The sequence below is a fragment of the Zootoca vivipara genome, chromosome 1, assembly GCF_963506605.1.
Source record: "Zootoca vivipara chromosome 1, rZooViv1.1, whole genome shotgun sequence".
Lineage (NCBI taxonomy): Eukaryota > Metazoa > Chordata > Lepidosauria > Squamata > Lacertidae > Zootoca > Zootoca vivipara.
In genome coordinates this window covers 71886345-71903256 of record NC_083276.1, presented here as the reverse complement: position 1 = coordinate 71903256, position 16912 = coordinate 71886345, and the positions used below count along the sequence as shown (strand labels likewise).

Genomic DNA, 16912 nt, shown 5'->3' with positions numbered 1-16912 from the left:
AGTTATAGGGGATGAAAAATGTAGCTCTTTTCTTTCTAGCTATTTCTTTCTAGCCAGCTACGGTATTCCTCACCACTGATTCATTATTTGCAGGTGAAGAAAGTGGTCTTAAAACTGAAGAGATATTACAATTACTTGTCCCGTGTCTATGGTTATTTATACAAGGTTGATAGCACAGGAATAGTGAAATTTTGAGAACATCCAAATAGCACTTAATTACTGTTCTCATACATAAATACTCTTAAAGCGTTATGGAGCAATCCTACTGAGGCAGAGAAACTGCCACATCTAAAGTCCTGCCAGCCTTATGCTGGCAGGGCAGAAGGTGCCGTTGTAGCGCCCATCCTGGGTTTTTTTTCCCCCTTTTGCAACTACCCTGTCCTTTGCCCACTCTGCCTGCTGCCACGTTTTCCCGCCTAGTGCCAAAAGGAAGCTTCAGGACAGTGTACTCCCCCCCCCCTTGTTCCAGAGGTATGTTGTGGGAACAGGAGAGTTTGGGATTCAGTGGGTCCCAATTTTCCCCAGGCAGACACCTTTTTTGGTGTTACTGCCCTCAGAGCAGTGTGGGGGTAATTTCATCACATGCAATGGGAGGCGTTTGAGGACAGGAGGGAAACCTCTTTCTTTTGGTGCCTGGGACTCCCTTCCATGGACTTTAAAATGTAATTTAGAGTGTTGATTAAATAGGTATCAAGGCATCTTAAAACAAACCTATATATATATATATATTTAATTTTAGGCTGAAGTTGACAAGAACATTGACCTCCTGAAAAAGAAAGACGAAGAGCTGAGTTCTGCCTTGGAAAAAATGGAAAGTCAGTCAGAAAATAATGACATAGACGAGGTTATTGTTCCTACAGCGCCACTTTACAAACAAATTCTGAACTTGTATGCTGAGGAAAATGCCATTGAAGATACCATCTTTTACCTGGGTGAAGCATTGAGACGTGGAGTTATTGATCTTGATATCTTTCTAAAGGTAGGTTTGAGTAAATATTCAAAGGCACGTTCATTTTTTCTGGTCCACTGAAACCAATAGTTGTATTCCTAGTTCTTAACTCGAATGCCTCTTCAAATGTAGGGTAGAGGGGAGGGTTTTTCAAGTGCATTGAATGGTACCATTGTGTGACTGTTATCTCTCTTCTCACACATCATGAAAACCGTAGTTTAGAGCCTTACACATCTGACAGCCAGGAAGATATAAGCCTGTAGAACAGAATAACTTGTCTTCCCAAGCTGAGTTGGTAAAGGTAAAGGGACCCCTGACCATTAGGTCCAGTCATGACCGACTCTGGGGTTGCGGCGCTCATCTCGCTTTACTGGCCGAGGGAGCCGGCGTACAACTTCCGAGTCAGGTGGCCAGCATGACAAAGCTGCTTCTGGCGAACCAGAGCAGCGCACGGAAACACCGTTGGACCACTGTGTAAATATTCTTCTTGTAACAGGTCTGAGTGAGGTATTTAATGCACTGTATGGTCAGGTTTTGTGGGATCAGTTTCCGCTTTTGGGTCCCGAGGATGTGCTTGTAGCTATATGGCCAACCAAATGCCCTCTTTACCTTTTCCCATTTTCAAGTTATTGTGTGGGTGACTGCATGTGTCTAGTAGTGTTTCTGAAGTTTTGGTCTTCAGCTGTTGGAATACAATTCCCATCATCCCTAGCTAGCACTACTGTACCAGTCCAACAGCTGGTTACCCAAGTTTGAGAAACACTGGTACAGTATATGTTTCATGCACCATTACACAAAGTTAATTTATAAGAATCTGAAAATATTAAAATTTACACCATTGAAATTATTGGGACATACAGTCGAAGAGAAAATACCAATCAAAATGGTATCTTACTTTTCAAGTTGTCTTTAAATTCAAAATCTGGACCTAAATATTCATTTATCAGTAACCCCATTGAAGTTGTTCAAATTAAAATGTTATAACTTCTGTTGGATCATGCTCAGATGATTTACCCTGGCCTGTTTTTTCTTTTCAGCATGTCCGCCTTTTGTCTCGCAAGCAGTTTCAGCTGAGGGCACTTATGCAGAAAGCAAGAAAAACTGCAGGACTCAGTGATCTCTACTGACCTATGGCTTGGGGAAGAGTGGTGTAGTCCAAGTGGTCATATCCTCATTTATTTTTCCTTTTAATCAGTAAGTGGCCAGAATAAGTTATTATTACATCATTCAACTTGTAAAATATTTTGAATGGATAATATATTTTCTTTTTTCTTTTTTTGGTAAGGACTAGCTTTATTAATGCACTTTCTATTCTCTGTAAACCTTTTGCATTTGTGGGCTGATGGCTAAATAAAATTTGTTGTGTTAACACTTTTTGGGGGGTGCTACAGACATTTGTGTAATGACTTGACACTTCTGTAGTCTCAAGTTTGTCTAATTTAGAATGTAGCTGGAAACTTCATATGTGTACTTTCAAGATTAATTTATAATAAAAGCATAGAAGTTAGTAGCAGGTTGGGATAAAATGTGTGTTTGTTTTCTAGTCTCATCCTCTGCATACTTACACAGAAGAAATACGGCCCATTTTGTTCAGGGGGACTAAGTATGCTTAGAATTGCAGATCAATTATCAACCCCCCCCCCTTCACAATTACCTTGCTAGTTTAGTCAATTATAGGGCACATTGATCAGATTTAGTCTTGGGGACCATTCTAGAATTACTTACAATAATACACTGTTGGTTAATGTGCACTCCCTGACTTATTGGGGGGAGAGGGAGTTATTAATCCTTGTTGATTTACTTCAAATAACACAGATCTGTTCTCTGCCCACCCTGGCTTACATGGCAATAAAGGGTGCATGTGTCTATTAACTGCTGTACAAAACCTGGAGACTGACGATTAGTCATGTTTACGGGCAACCATATAGACACATAGACACAGAGAAGTAGCAGTTAACTGTTTATTTTGTTGCTTAGGCTGGTACTACAGTTGGACAATTGCATCAGTTGTAATTGTTGCATACAGAGGTTTTTTTACATAACATTTAAGACACGCCTCTAGAGTACACATGGTTCTCTTGAAAAGTATGCACAAAGACTAAGGAAAAAGGACATTTAGAACTGTTCAATACTGGACATTTAAGTCATCTGTTAAGCAGAGAATATTGGTCAGTGAATCTGCCAATCCTTTTTGATCACAATATATTCTTTGGTTTTCTACAGCTTTTGGAAGACCAAATGAGCTCTTCTGTTCTGAGTGACTAAAGTTTAGCTGAGGAAAGGCAGGAAGCTTCCATTGGGCAGTGTTGTTTCAGAGCATGCTGGATCTACTTTTACACCACTTAACAAGAGACTATGTTACAATCCAGTTACCAGGGTTGTGGTAAACAGGAGCTGCAAGTTTCCTACTGGGTAGAATAGGCATTTCATTTGCAAATTTAGCTCTGCATTGTGTTGGTAGTTGACACACATCGTTAAGGGAGTTGATCTATCTGAAAAGTGCAACAAGACAATCCACTAAGACCCATTAAAAACACTAGTTAAGCGGTGAAGTGATAGGACATCAGCTTAAAACTGAAGTTCCTTCTGGATCCCCCAGAGTGTATCTGCACTCTTCCTCAACTTGTCTTCCTCTTCGGTCTTCAGGGTCATTTTCACCACATCTGTAATTCCTGAGTAGCCCAGGACACAAGGAACACTAAGGAAGACGTCATCTTTAATTCCATGCATGCCCTAGAAAGGACAGTAAAAGAAAGACTTAAGCCAATTAAATAATGTTGATTTCCATGTAATAAATGCTTTCCCCATTAGCGGGAAGGGGGAGAAAGCACCACCCTTGCAGGGAGAATGTATGAGTTGGGGTAGCCAGTGTGGTGCTCTACAGATTCATCAATTCCATGTAGGATGGGCCCACAGAGTTGCCATCAACATCTGGAGGGTACAACCATGGCTGCCTGTGATCTGGAAGATGGGCTGGTTTTTCCTAAGGTGTTGCCTTCCCTTCCTGACAAGCAGCTTTTTGTCCGCATGAGGAAAGGCTTCTGCAATTTTCTGTTCCTTATTTAAAGCAAACTCATTTACTTGCTTTGGCAGCTACTGCCTCTGTTAGCTTGACTATGCATACAGCACAGTAATAATAAGAAACCACATTTGCATTTGACACAAGAGCATGTTTTACCTTCACCATTGTAGAAACCGGATGCACTCTCCTTAAGTTCTTCATGAGAGTTTCAGCTAGATCAGCCACAGAAAGACCAATTGCCCAAGATGTGTATCCCTTCAGCTTGATAACCTCATAAGCACTGCGGGAGAACATTAAAAGAATTGAATCTTTCAGCAATTTTTTTTAAAAAAAGAATCATGTCTATTAAGCAACAGCATAGCTGCCCATCTATACTTCAAGTGAAGTCCATCTGAGGCTACTTATTATCTATTAAATTATTATTTTTACAAGCCAGCTACTAGTCTTCCCCTGTAGAGATGCTGGTGCCTGCATGGAGTGGCTTTGCTTGCACATTTTGTCAAGCCATAGTTAATATTTAAACATTAAATACAAATGAGCAGCATGCTCAAAGTCCTTGCTTTGTTCCGTCTCCCTGGCCACACCATTTGGGGGTGGGGGCGAGGAGACAAGCTACCAGCCTTGGCTTCTCACGTTGTTCAAACAAAGTTAGGCAATGGTTTGTTTGGAAAGATGCAAACCAGGGTTCAGATATGGCACAACAAGCCACAGCATGTGGTTGTTGCATGTAGCGCAAGCAAGAATAAGGGAGAAGCAATCTGGATTTTTGAACGCCTACACTAACAAGCTGCTAATTCACATTTAATGATAGTTAAACATTAACGTTAACAATTACCTAGCATGTTATGTGAACCAGGGCAGTTTGTAAATGGATCAATCCTGCAGGAATGTGAAAAGTATGCACAATTTACTTTATTTCGCTTTCAAAACACATTCAAATTCCACAGTGCAGAATATAGTGATTACTATATAGTATCTATCAACAAAGGGAAATTAACTGAACTGTGGTTTCCAACATTGGAAAACCACCCTTCAGTAATATGGCACCGTAAAAAAGCACTCTAAATCAATATTTTTTTAAAAAAAACTAGACAACTGGAGATTATATTGTGGGAAAACAAAGGGGTTTGGTCCAAAGTTGCATGTCATGGGGCAAAAATGCTTCATTAAGGGTCAGGGGACCTTGTTGAACAGTGCTATGGCATCCTTGAAAATGAGAAAGAAGCAATTTCTGGAAGCTCAGTGGAACCCCATTTCCTCTCTCACACCGAGACGAGATAAAGATTACCTTTCTACCACATGCTTGTGGACTTCTTTCCAGTTCTCCTTGTCACCATCAGACCCCATGTCTGGATGCAAAGTTTTCAAAGAGACGCCAGCAACATTCACGCCACTCCAGACAGGCACTGAATAAAATGCAGGAGATTTTCTGAGCAATCTAGAATGTTTTTCAACCCCACAGAAAGCAAAATTCACAAGTGTTTCACACAGATCTGAGCTGGGCAGTTAATGTAGCATGATGTACCAAGTACAGTTTTATAATTACTAAGAATCTTGCTGCACACACATACCTTCCTTCCCCTTAAACTTTGGCTAACAAGCAGTGGAGATGGGTCCTTGTGTTCATCCATATTGCATTAGCCACTGACCTGCCCCCTTTAACTCAAACCCAGGGAAAAGGGTGGGTTTTCATCCTACTGTGGCAATGCACACGCATCTTCCTAAAATGGCCCAGAGCCCTTGGGGCAGAAGAAAGACTGCAAAAGTGCTGTGACCACACACACAGGGCTCGGCAACCATGTACTGCATATAATCTGTCATTCAAGGATGAGAGTGGCAGCAGCAGCTGCTCACCTAAGGCAAGCAAGCAGCAAAGTACAAAGCTGAAGGCCAGATTCAATTAATGAATCTTGCTAATGGAAGCTCGGGCAAGGACTTGTGCTAGCGCACTGTGGCTTTCCCTTCTACCTCACCACCACTTGGCTTGGGGTGTCACGAGAGGGAGAGAAACCCCAGAACAGTGCACTCGGGAGGGGAGAGGGGATTGTGCTTATATTCACTGCTGCAAGACGGGATAGAGGAGTAGTAGAGTAGAATCTGAGTTTATGCATCAAAGCAGAATTCTAGTGGCAGTATTGGTGCAGGGCTGTATGAGATCACACAACTCCCAAATATGGGATGACAGAGGCCAAGACAAACTTGTAACTGCTTTACTGAACACCCACATGCAAGGGTCTCTGACATGAAAAGGATTTAATCTGAACTCCCCAGTTAGGAGTAAAGGGTAGAATTTAGCCTGGTAGGGTTTGGCCTACTTGGATTACAAAGCTGACCTTTTGAAACAGAACTGCTTAAGTCAAATATAGACCATCTAGTGTTACTTCATGCAGTAGGGACAGCTAGATTATATTCCTAACTTCCATACAGAGGGAAGAGTATGGGAACCTCTCTGTGGGTTTGCCCAGCACCCAAGTCTGATGTGGTCAACGATTCTATAGCAGTCTTCAAATTTCTAAAAAGGTGTCACATGGAAAGAGAGTGAAGCCGACTTGTTTCTTCATTGCTCTGGAGGGCATCGCAAGAGGTGGAACGTGCAGAAAAAGCAGGTTTTGGCTAAATACTAGAACAGAGGTAGCCAATGTAATGCTCCCTCCAGAGTATTTGATGGATTCCAACTTCCCATCATTGTCAATGATATGGGGTGATAAGAGCTGTAGTTCAGCAACGTCCGGAGAACACCATGTTACCTAACCCAGTGTTAGGAGATGCTTCCTAACGAGAAGAATTATTCAGCAATGGAACACTGCCTCCGGAGGTGGTGGGCTCTCCTTCATTGCAGGCGTTTAAGTAGATAATGGATGGTCCATCAGGGATGCTGCACATGCACCCTGCATTGGAGGATCCAGCATTAAGCAGGGGACTAGCCTAAATTAATTCAAAGTTTCCTTCTAACTCTATGATTCTACGTTCAAGAGGTAGATCTGGGAAATGCTCTGCTACTCTCCTTTTCACCAGGTACAGTTACCATCAGTATTTTCCAGTCCCACTCCCCATCTTCCAAGAACATGAAGTCAAAATAGTCTGTTTCCTATGAGCTGGGTAGCAAATGGATTACATGTCAAAGGCTTTCATGGTCTGGGATGGATTATCTTCTCTACACTAGCTACTAGGGCAGACTTCATGTTTTCACCAATCTGCCAGGAAAAGGGCTCTGTTTGAAGAGGAAGTTTCCATGCTTACCACTGGAGTCTCCGTGCTCTCCAACAATCCAGCCATGGCAGCTGAGAGGGTGGATGCCCAGCCTCTCGCCCATCAGGTGCCGGAAACGGGCAGAATCCAGATTGCAACCGCTTCCGATCACACGGTGCTTAGGGAAGCCGCTGATCTTCCAGGCCACATAAGTCAGAATATCCACTGTCAACAAGCAAAGTCACCTGATTAGAAAGTGATTGTCACATGCACTATTGAAGACAGAAGAGCTTCAAGAGCACTGGGAACCTGCAATCCTTCACAAAGAGAGAGACTGTTTAATTTCATCTCCAATTCTGCACAAGGCTATCTTGATGATGAAACGCCCAAACCATCCTTGCTCCAGGCAGCAGTTGAAGGGCAGGCGAAACATTAGGAATGGCCAATTCCATGCCCATGGTTGAGGTGTTTCTTTACAATCCTCTCATTTTAATATGAGGTCCTTGGGCAAGAGTGATTTGTACTATGGTTCTGACTTGCCTAGTAGATGTACCCTGTGAGTTAACAGCACGATTCCAGAATTATCTATGTCTTACAGAGGACCCAAGGAGAGATATCTCACTTGGGACCAGGGCATGCAGGCAGGACATAGCATCTTGCAAGTATCCCAACACCTCCCCAAGCTCTTATCCAGCAGAGCAACCAAAGCTCTAAGAGCTGCCTTGCAGAGTTGGGGCCATGGTCCATCCAGCTTGGCATTGCCAAGGAATCTTTATTGGTTCTATCTGGAGATGTCAGGGTTTGAACCTTCGACTTTCCTATGTTAGGGACACACGCTCCAACACTGGGCTATGGTCCATCCACCATGATTACCAGGGCATCTGAATGCAGCCACTGTGTAAACACATCAGAGAAGAGTGTGCAAGTGGGTTGGCACAGAGAGTAATATGGTGTAAATGAGCTATTAGCTATGTACTAGGCCAGGGGTCCCCAGACTACGGCCCGGGGGCCGGATGCGGCCCAATTGGCCTGCCAATCCGGCCCGCGACGACCCCCGCCGCCCGCCACCACCGCCCGCTCTTACGGCGCGCGGTGCGGCAGCGCTCTTCCGGGTCAGGAAAAAAGCGCTGAAAATCCGTTGTGCGCATGCGTATGGGCCTCTCCCGACCCGGAAGAGGCCATTTCTGGTGCACTTCCGGGTCGGGAGAGGCCCATACGCATGCGCACAACGGATTTTCAGCGCTTTTTTCCCGACCCGGAAGAGCGCTGCCGCACCGCGCGCCGTAAGAGCGGGCGGTGGCGGCGGGGGTCGTTTCTGGTGCACTTCCAGGTCGGGGCCATTTCTGGTGCACTTCCGGGTCGGGGGAGGCCCATACGCATGCGCACAACGGATTTTCGGCGCTTTTTCCACCCTGGAAGCACTTCCGGGTCGGGGCCATTTCTGGTGCACTTCCGGGTCGGGGGAGGCCCATACGCATGCGCACAACGGATTCTCGGCGCTTTTTCCACCCTGGAAGCGCGCCACCACGCCAGTGAGTGCCCGTGCGCATGCGCACGGGCGCGCACTCCCCCGCCCGCCGGCCTGCACAGGCGCGCGCTCCCCCATCCTCCTGCCCGCCGCGCGATCGGCGCGGTGGGAACCGGCCCAAACGCCGGTAAGTCTGGGGACCCCTGTACTAGGCACAGCACCTTGTTTTACATGGGGAAAAGTTAGGCGTTTCCTGTAGACTACACCATAACAGTCAAACGTGGAAGTACTGCTGTATTTCCCATGAGACAAGGGAAGACAGCCTTAGGAATGCTTCCACTTCTATCTTGGAAACAGATTCTCTCCCCCGTTTTACCCAGAGGTAGGGAAAACTTCAGTAGCGACCCTAGACAGGATTGTCACCACCATCATTCCAGTCATCATAGATACTAGATAGCAAAATCATTCTTCAAATAAGATTCTTATATAGCTAAAACAGCACCACCCGCACCCAAAAAGGAGTTATGAGAAAGTTTATGGAACCCATAAATCCATGAAATCTTTAGAAAGGGGCGGTGGTGACCTGTAACAGCCCAATGAAAAACAGCATCATTAGTGGGCATGGAATGATGATTGGGTGCAGAGTAGATAGAGTGGGGGCATGGAAAGAGGTAAGAGAATGAATGGAGTATTCTGGCAAAGGGGATTGCTGAATGGAACCCTGAACAGGAGCACTCCATGGGGCAATATTTTGTTGCAGGTCACACTTCATAATCTAAACTTAAGTGTTAAACCATGATGTCCTGGTGGAATAGATACTTTTCCTTTTCATGGCCAAGGGAAAACTTGGAATGCCTTCAGGATCCCCCAATTTCCTTCTTAGAAGCAGGCAATTTCTCCTTTCAAAGGACTGGAGGGTGAATTGTGGTTCATAAGCAGTTAAGAGTAGGATATGACCAACCTGGATTTGAAACAACAAGCAGCTTGCAGTCGGGGCTGTACTTGACAATGCTGGGAATGATGAATTTGAAGATGTTCACGTTGCGCTGAACCAAGTTAAGACGAGACTCGCCTTCTTGCTGGCGGGCTCCAGCAGTGATGATGACCAGTTTGGAGTGTGCAGTCACAGCATAGTCTGCAAAAATTAATAAACACATTTGTTTGTTCAAGATACATTTCACAATGCATTTTACAATTCCAGACAAATGGAACGCAGAAAGCATGACTGGAAGAGAGGAATAATTGGGTCCACAGGAGCAAAAGGACACCTTTGAGGGCTGGTCACTGGCAGATTTATGAGCTGTATAAAGGGAATTTGTGCCTCAGAGAACCTGAAGTCCTAATGATTGCTCTCTAATAAACTGGCTGTGCTCTTCCAAGTGTTAGCTTAGGGGCTAGAAACTTTTTTTTTTTTAGTGTTTTGGAAACTAACAGTAAAGTAGCTGCTGCCACTAAGTCACCTTTGCTCATCTGGATGTAAGAGCAGCTGCTATGACTTCAGACACCCCTTACTGCTATCATAATTCTACTGCTACTTCTCTCCCTTAAAAAGGATTAAATGTTTTATATGTATGTAATTTTGCTTTCAATTAGACCCTGTTTAGAAACATAAGACAAAAAAATCAAGCCACTTTTCTGCAAAGCCCAGGCCCCTTCTGGAGCTACTGTTTTCAGATGGTATTGCTCTGAAAAGAGAATGGAAGGGGAAACCATGACTAAGCTCTCCGACTATTGGGAGCCGGGGAGGGGAAAAGTGCCCTTTGCAGAGCCATTAAATGCTATTTAAAATTTTATCAAAGGATTGTGGTCAGGAAAGGACTGCGGTTGGAAAATGGAAGCAGAGAAGAGCTCTTGTCTGCCAGTTTTAGAGCAGCAGTTTTAGCAAAAGCAACAATACACTTCTCTACACCGTAGCTCCTCTGCTTTGTGCTTTTGATCGACAAGGATTCAATTTATTTGGTATCTGGTCTCTTACACTTAGAACTACAGCCAGTTGTTCCAACTTACTCTATTAAACACCTTCCCAAGGCTGAAAAGCCTGTTCTCGGGGTTTTTTGTTCTCTGTAGATTGTGACTTTTTAAAAGAGTATAAAAAGACTAAGGGAAGTTAATTCTACACCTCTCATCTCTTCCTGGCCTGATCTGAGAGATGCTGTTCTAGATGCCACCATCAGTGTGACAAGAGACCCTACACCAGAGTCCCCAGGTTCCCTGCCATCCTTGAGAAGCCTTATTGATCCCAAGCCAGCATTACCAGAGGAATCAGGCTATTCATTTATCATACAAACATCTGAACAATTCCAGCCTGGCTGAGTCTAACAACCCCACATACTACTGGAAGCAGTGGCAGTATGGCCACAGCACGCAAGAACTGGCTTGGAATCTTGCAATACTTTGTTTTAGACTAGGAGAGAGGACTCAACAAAAAGGTGACACCCAGTTGTGTGTGTGTGTGTTTGTTTTTTAGTTATCAGCATATTTGTCAAAATTCATTTCTTGCTTGTCTCTGATAACATTGACATGTTCAAACCTAAAAATATAATAAACCTAGTGTAAATTCATCGATACTTTATCCAAAGCCCTGCCAGGTTCATGATCCTTCTTCGGCTTTGAATGTGCCTGTTTTAATGTTTTCACTCACATTGGAAGTAACAGAGTGCTCAAGAGTGTGGCTACTTTTCTGCCCACTTTGCAGGGCCAGGAGAATTCTGCATCCTAGCTGCTTCCATGGCCCTCCTCTGGGGCCCTACCAACATTATAGTTCTGGTATCAGTTGGGCTAGGGCTTAGGAGATATTTGCAGCGGTGAGGAGGCATGCTCCAAAACCACCTACACCTCTCAAATGTTGGGGTTCTGAGTCTCTGGTGTGTCAGATGGGTAGACCTTACCTATTTTATGGCCCCAAGACACCCTCCCAGGAATATTAGGACTGCACCCACAATCCATTCTCAACACTCCCCTATTGATAGTACCAAAAGGAGCAAAAACAGGCTTCCCTTGTATTTGTTCTAAGCTCTGCCAGACAGATCTGTCAAAGGGTGAGCATTTGTAGGGAGGGAAATGGACAGAAGAGCAGGCCACCTCAGCCAGCAGAAGGAAACAGTGATGACCAAATTCCTGGTTAATATAAACAGCCTTTTCTGTCCTCGTGGTATCGTATGTTTGATGCTCGTTGCTACCTTTATCAAACCATGGTGCTTTTCAAAGTAATGCAACTTAAACCACACAAAACATCCTTTATCCACAACACCAACCCTCCAATGCTTTCTGTATAAATCTGTGCAGGTCAGCTGCTGGTTAAACCAGATGCCTTCAAGTCATCATTGCCATAGTGAAAACTCTTTAAAGACAGGCAAGACTAAAAGATAGGCAAGACCAAAGTTGTGGAATGTCAAAGGCAAGAGAAGTCACCTCCACTTCCAGAGGCTCCCCTCTCGGATAAACTACTGGATGTTGCCTTTCTATGTAGCATCTGAAATAGATGACCTGTACATAGAGGACAGGGAAATACTAACCTTTGCCAGAGACAATTTTTGGTGTTCTGAGAAAGAGGCTGCCATGCTGAAGGTCCAACATCTCTCCCTTCAGCTTGTCCTCCATGACGTCAACGAGGGCAAGTTCATCAGCCAAATCCTACAAAAAGCCAAGAACAGATAGATCAACCCACTGGCTTTTTTAAGAGACCTGAATTTTGTGGCTCTGGGAAGGCCTGCACAAGCAGACATACACCAAGACAAATTGCAGCCCACCAGGCCCTTGATAATAATAAAAATAAACAGTCCCCACCAGGCAGCAAAACTAGGGAGCTTTGTAGAGCTCCCGATAAACCACCATACATGGCTGTTGGGAGTGTTTGGTCTGGAGGGTCAAAATGAATTCAGTGCATGGTTACCGTAAACTAATGCTGATATTTTGAACAGATCTGAGGTCTGAGGTGTGCAGTGCAATCTTATATATACACTGATCTTGGAGTATGTCCCACTGAAGCCAATGGACTTATTTCTGAATAGACATGCATAGGCTGTACTGTTAGAATTTGTATTCACAAACTGAGTTTATTGAAACATACTTGACTGTCTATGAAAACACCTGTACCTGTGCTTTATAGAACATTTTATTTTTACAGATAGACATAGCAATACACAAATTTAGCATTGTTGTACCAGTGTTTCACCGAAAATAAGACACCGTCTTATATTTATTTTTCCTCAAAAAAACACACTAAGGCTTATTTTCAGGGGATGTCTTATATTTTTCCTCCTCCTCCTGCCACACCACAGCCAGCATTGCTGCTGTGCCTATCACTATGTCTTATTTTCGAGGTATGGCTTATATTCCTTGAATGCTTACAAATCCTGCTATGGCTTATTTTATGACTACGTCTTAAAATAGGAGAAACAGGGTATTTGTTCATAACTTTTGTTACAAAGTAACACCAAGGGACTTACTTTTAATTCAGTTAAGAAGAACAACAACAACTACAACTACAACTCAAAATACAGCAATGCAAATAAACAGCTAAAAATATTGCTAAACAAAAAAGGCAGGACTACAGATCTTGCCCCATGAAACACAGAATTTACCTACCTTCATCAAAATGCTTATGGCACAAGCCATGCCAACTGCACCAACCCCGACCACAGTGATCTTGTTGTGGGCATGAGGATGTTCCTCTTTGTGAACATTTTCAATCAGTTTTTCCTTGAGAGACATCTTGTAGTTCTGTGGGAGGAAACATAAGAATACAATCAACTCATTTTCATCACTTGTTGAATTGTGCTGTGATGATAAGTTAACACAGTCCATTTCAAGTATGAATCCCATCACTAAGATACACACACCACAGAGTTTACTCTGCTAATTTGTAAGAACCTTGATTTTGCTTGATTGTTATTGCAGTATTTGAATTTTAGCAGAATTTTCTTCTGTTTTCAGAATGGGAACAAAGTCATGAGTAAATTGCCCATTGATTTACATGGGATCCAAGTTCAACCGACTAATTTTAATGTGGATCCAACCCACTGTTGGCACATATGTATCATGCCCCACCCCAATATGCATTAGAAAATTTGGCAGGGTCATTGCAGGTGAGAGACAGAGGTTTTCAAGACGTGGAATGCTAGTGTGGTGCAGTGGTTAGAGTTCGTGTCTCTGCTCCTCCACATGCAGCTGCTGGGTGACCTTGGGCTAGTCACACTTCTTTGAAGTCTCTCAGCCCCACCCACCTCACAGGGTGTCTGTTGTGGGGGAGGAGGGGAAAGGAGATTGTTAGCCGCTTTGAGACTCCTTCGGGTAGTGATAAAGCAGGATATCAAATCCAAACTCTTATTCTTATTCTCTTCTAATGTACACAGTCAACACTAAACTATACAGTATCTTATCAAAGGATCTTGCAAGCTCAGGGCATTGTGCAACAAAACATCTTGTCAGTTTGATCAGTATGCTTTCAGGCACAAAGTCTACTCAGGGTGTGATTGAGAACTAAGAGATGCGACTGACTGACTCACTCGGAAGTAGTGAAACACTCTGCTCTTTGTTCTATATGCTTATCTTAAAAAGCTTTTATTTTATTTCTTAAAGATGTATGTTTTGTTTTGATTAATGTTAAAAGCTGTCTTGGGAGAGAACAGCATATAAAAACCATAAAATATTAGGCAGCATATAAAAACCATAAAATATTATGCCATACTCTGATGTTCCAAACCCTGATGTTGTGGCCACTCTGGAAATGGTGTAGGGGACAAGAGACCATGAGGCTTGGACTGAAAACTGGCAGCATGGCAGATGGAAATCCTCAAAAGGCCAAAGGTTGATTCTGGGTATCACGTTGAGCCAGAGTCTAGGGCTAGAAGCTAGTGGCAAGTTGGGAAAATAAAAAACTTGGATAGTACCAATGGGAGTGTGGTTTGTGTGTGTGTGCATGCCTGCCAACGCAAGAGCACAGAAGTGAAAATAAAGGGGTCAATATAGCAGATTAGTGGTCAGTGTTGCTGGAATGAAGGGGCATTTCATGTTAAAACTTTGGAATTAAGAGTGTCAGGCAGTTCTGAATCAAAATCAGCAACAAGCAATTGCCATCTCAATTAAAAGTTGGTGAACCAAACTGGGGGAGAGAGTATGGTGCAAGAACATGTGTAATGTAGTGGCATAAAGGCACATCTGCTTGGTGGGAGAAGGCTGGTGAAGAGAAAAAGGCTGGGGAAAGAGGAGGAAAGATGCCCGGCAGGACTGAGGAGGGAGGACACATTGAAGGGATATATTGGTGGACAGAGTTTGAGTGAAGAATATGGAATGTATGATTCTGGAACACTGACAGCAAAGTGCTAGGATGACAGACCTCAGAACCAGTCATTAAAAGATGGGCTTCGAAAGCTCATGGGATAGTCAGCCATACATCTGTAGTCCAAAAGTATGACAATTCCTGCATTCAAAGCTGCCCCACATAGAGCAACTGCAAGGGAGAAAAACCAAAAAGTCTAAGCTCTCCTGGGTGCATCACTTCAGTGTCACCTGATATGCAGCACTGCTCAGTTATGCTCTTTGCAGCAACGATGCTACTGCAAATGTGGAAATACTGAGTGTCCCTACTGAATATATTGAATCAGTTACTGTAGGCCAGGGGTCCCCAGACTTACCCGCCTCTCCTGCTTAGCACACACCCCCGGCAAAAAAACACCTATGCTGTATATTTTAAGTGGGGAGAAGCAGTTTTGTTAGGGCAGCCTGAAACCCTCGGCGATCTAACGCAGATCCGTCAGAGATCAGCGGATCCAGATCTACCTTCCTCCCATCCCTACAATAAGAGGCACTATCTTCCTAAGAGGATCACCGACTGCAAGCGCGATCGCATCCAGCTACTGCCGAGATGAACTACCGCTTTATACCCCTCCCAATTAAATTTCCGGAAAGCAGGCCGTGTGAGGCAGTGCTGACCAGTTTTCCCGGTGCAAGATATTCAATGGTCGGACTCGGACGGGGGGGGGGAGGGCGATGCAGGCGGAGAATGGAAAGAACCTTCCACACTTCCTCCTCCTCCGTGCAAGTCGAATGCAATCAGGTTGATTTAGTTGCCGGGGATCAAAGGCAAGCAGGAATCCCGGCTCAAAGGCATGAGAACTACGCGAGTCAGAGACTGAATACAACCCCGATCTCCGCCTGGAGGGTGATAGGGCGGTGCTAGTCCTGCTCCCAGGAGGAAATAAAGGAGCCAAGAAGGTGCGACAGCCTGCGCAATAACTCTGCTGCGCTTGAGCTGCAAACCTCACCATGGACTAGCGACCTAGAAGCTCCAGTGGCCCAAAAAGCGCAACCTTCCCCGGACTTCTCCCCCCCTTTTTTTAATTTCCTCCCGGCAGGGCGATGGATGACCCAGCGGTTTTCGAAAACCACGTTTTCCCTCCTCTCTGTAGCGGATATTGCAGCACCGAGGGCGGAGGCGGCAAGGAAATAGGACGCGTCCACAGGTCCTCGCAAAGTAACTCCGCTCTCCTCACCAGCTCAAGTCATCTCTTCACCCCAACACACCCAAAGCCTCGGAGCATTGGAAAATCCATTTAAAAATTCCATACCTAAAACAGCTCAAATTTATTCAGGGTCCAGGGCTCGGCGTTTTCCGCTTCAAAGTGGACTCTGACCTGTACAGAGAGCATCCCTTTCTGCAGCCGCCTCCCTCCACCCATCGCGTTACATAACCAGTGGGCCAAAAAAAAAAGGACCACAACAGCCTGCTTCTCCGCCCCAGCGCACTTCCTACGAAACCATTTCCCAAACGGGACGGGGGGGGGGAGGCGGAGATTCCAATTTCCTCCTCTCACACCTTCTCACGGGTAGCCAACGTGGTGCCCTCCAGACGCCGCTGGAGGGTACAACTCTCGCATCAGCCCAAGCCGGCGAGGCCAACAGCACGGGATACTGGGAGATGTGGTCCCACAACGTCCCGAGTCTCCACGTTGCCTTACCCCAACCTAAAGGGACGCCTTCCTACAGACTCTGCCTCTACTTCCTTGTGCGCCCGGTCTCTTAGATCCGCTTTGTAGGATCTCCTTCCATCCATCCAGCAGAAGGAAGTCCTCTTTGGACGACTTGCTTTACCCCGAGGGTGCAACTAAGCGGAGAAAAGTGGCGTGGGGCGCTTTGCACGCCTCGCCCAGCAGCCTGCCTCGTTCCCACGAGCGCTTCCTTACCTGGGTAAGTCTAGCAAAGCGTGCGTGAAATGACCGGGCCCTCCGATTGCCGCTGCAGTACCGCGAGGCGGGGGGAGGCGCCGGGCGCTTAAGTAGGAATC

At 44.9% G+C, this 16912-nt stretch overlaps 2 protein-coding genes across 3 annotated transcripts in view; one reads left to right on the top strand and one right to left on the bottom strand.

Moving 5' to 3' along the window:
• The window catches only part of TSG101 (tumor susceptibility 101), a 26144-nt gene extending 22704 nt beyond the window's left edge, over window positions 1-3440 (top strand). The window contains exons 9-10 of the mRNA XM_035120639.2: window positions 740-979; window positions 1987-3440. Coding sequence (XP_034976530.1) covers window positions 740-979; window positions 1987-2076 — 330 coding nt within the window. The 3' untranslated portion in view covers window positions 2077-3440. The remainder of the gene's footprint in view (window positions 1-739; window positions 980-1986) is intronic.
• On the bottom strand, window positions 2897-16912 carry LDHA (lactate dehydrogenase A). Of its 2 annotated transcripts, none has more exons than XM_035120659.2 (8): window positions 16812-16912; window positions 13216-13350; window positions 12144-12261; window positions 9590-9763; window positions 7212-7385; window positions 5260-5377; window positions 4128-4251; window positions 2897-3682 (listed from the first exon to the last, which is right to left on the bottom strand). In XM_035120659.2, exons 2-8 carry the CDS (start codon window positions 13339-13341, stop codon window positions 3518-3520), a joined length of 999 nt encoding a protein of 332 aa, XP_034976550.1. In that variant the 5' UTR covers window positions 13342-13350; window positions 16812-16912; the 3' UTR covers window positions 2897-3517. The 2 variants fall into 2 exon arrangements, with proteins under 2 accessions (XP_034976550.1, XP_034976541.1); XM_035120650.2 differs by lacking the exon at window positions 16812-16912 and adding an exon at window positions 14966-14995.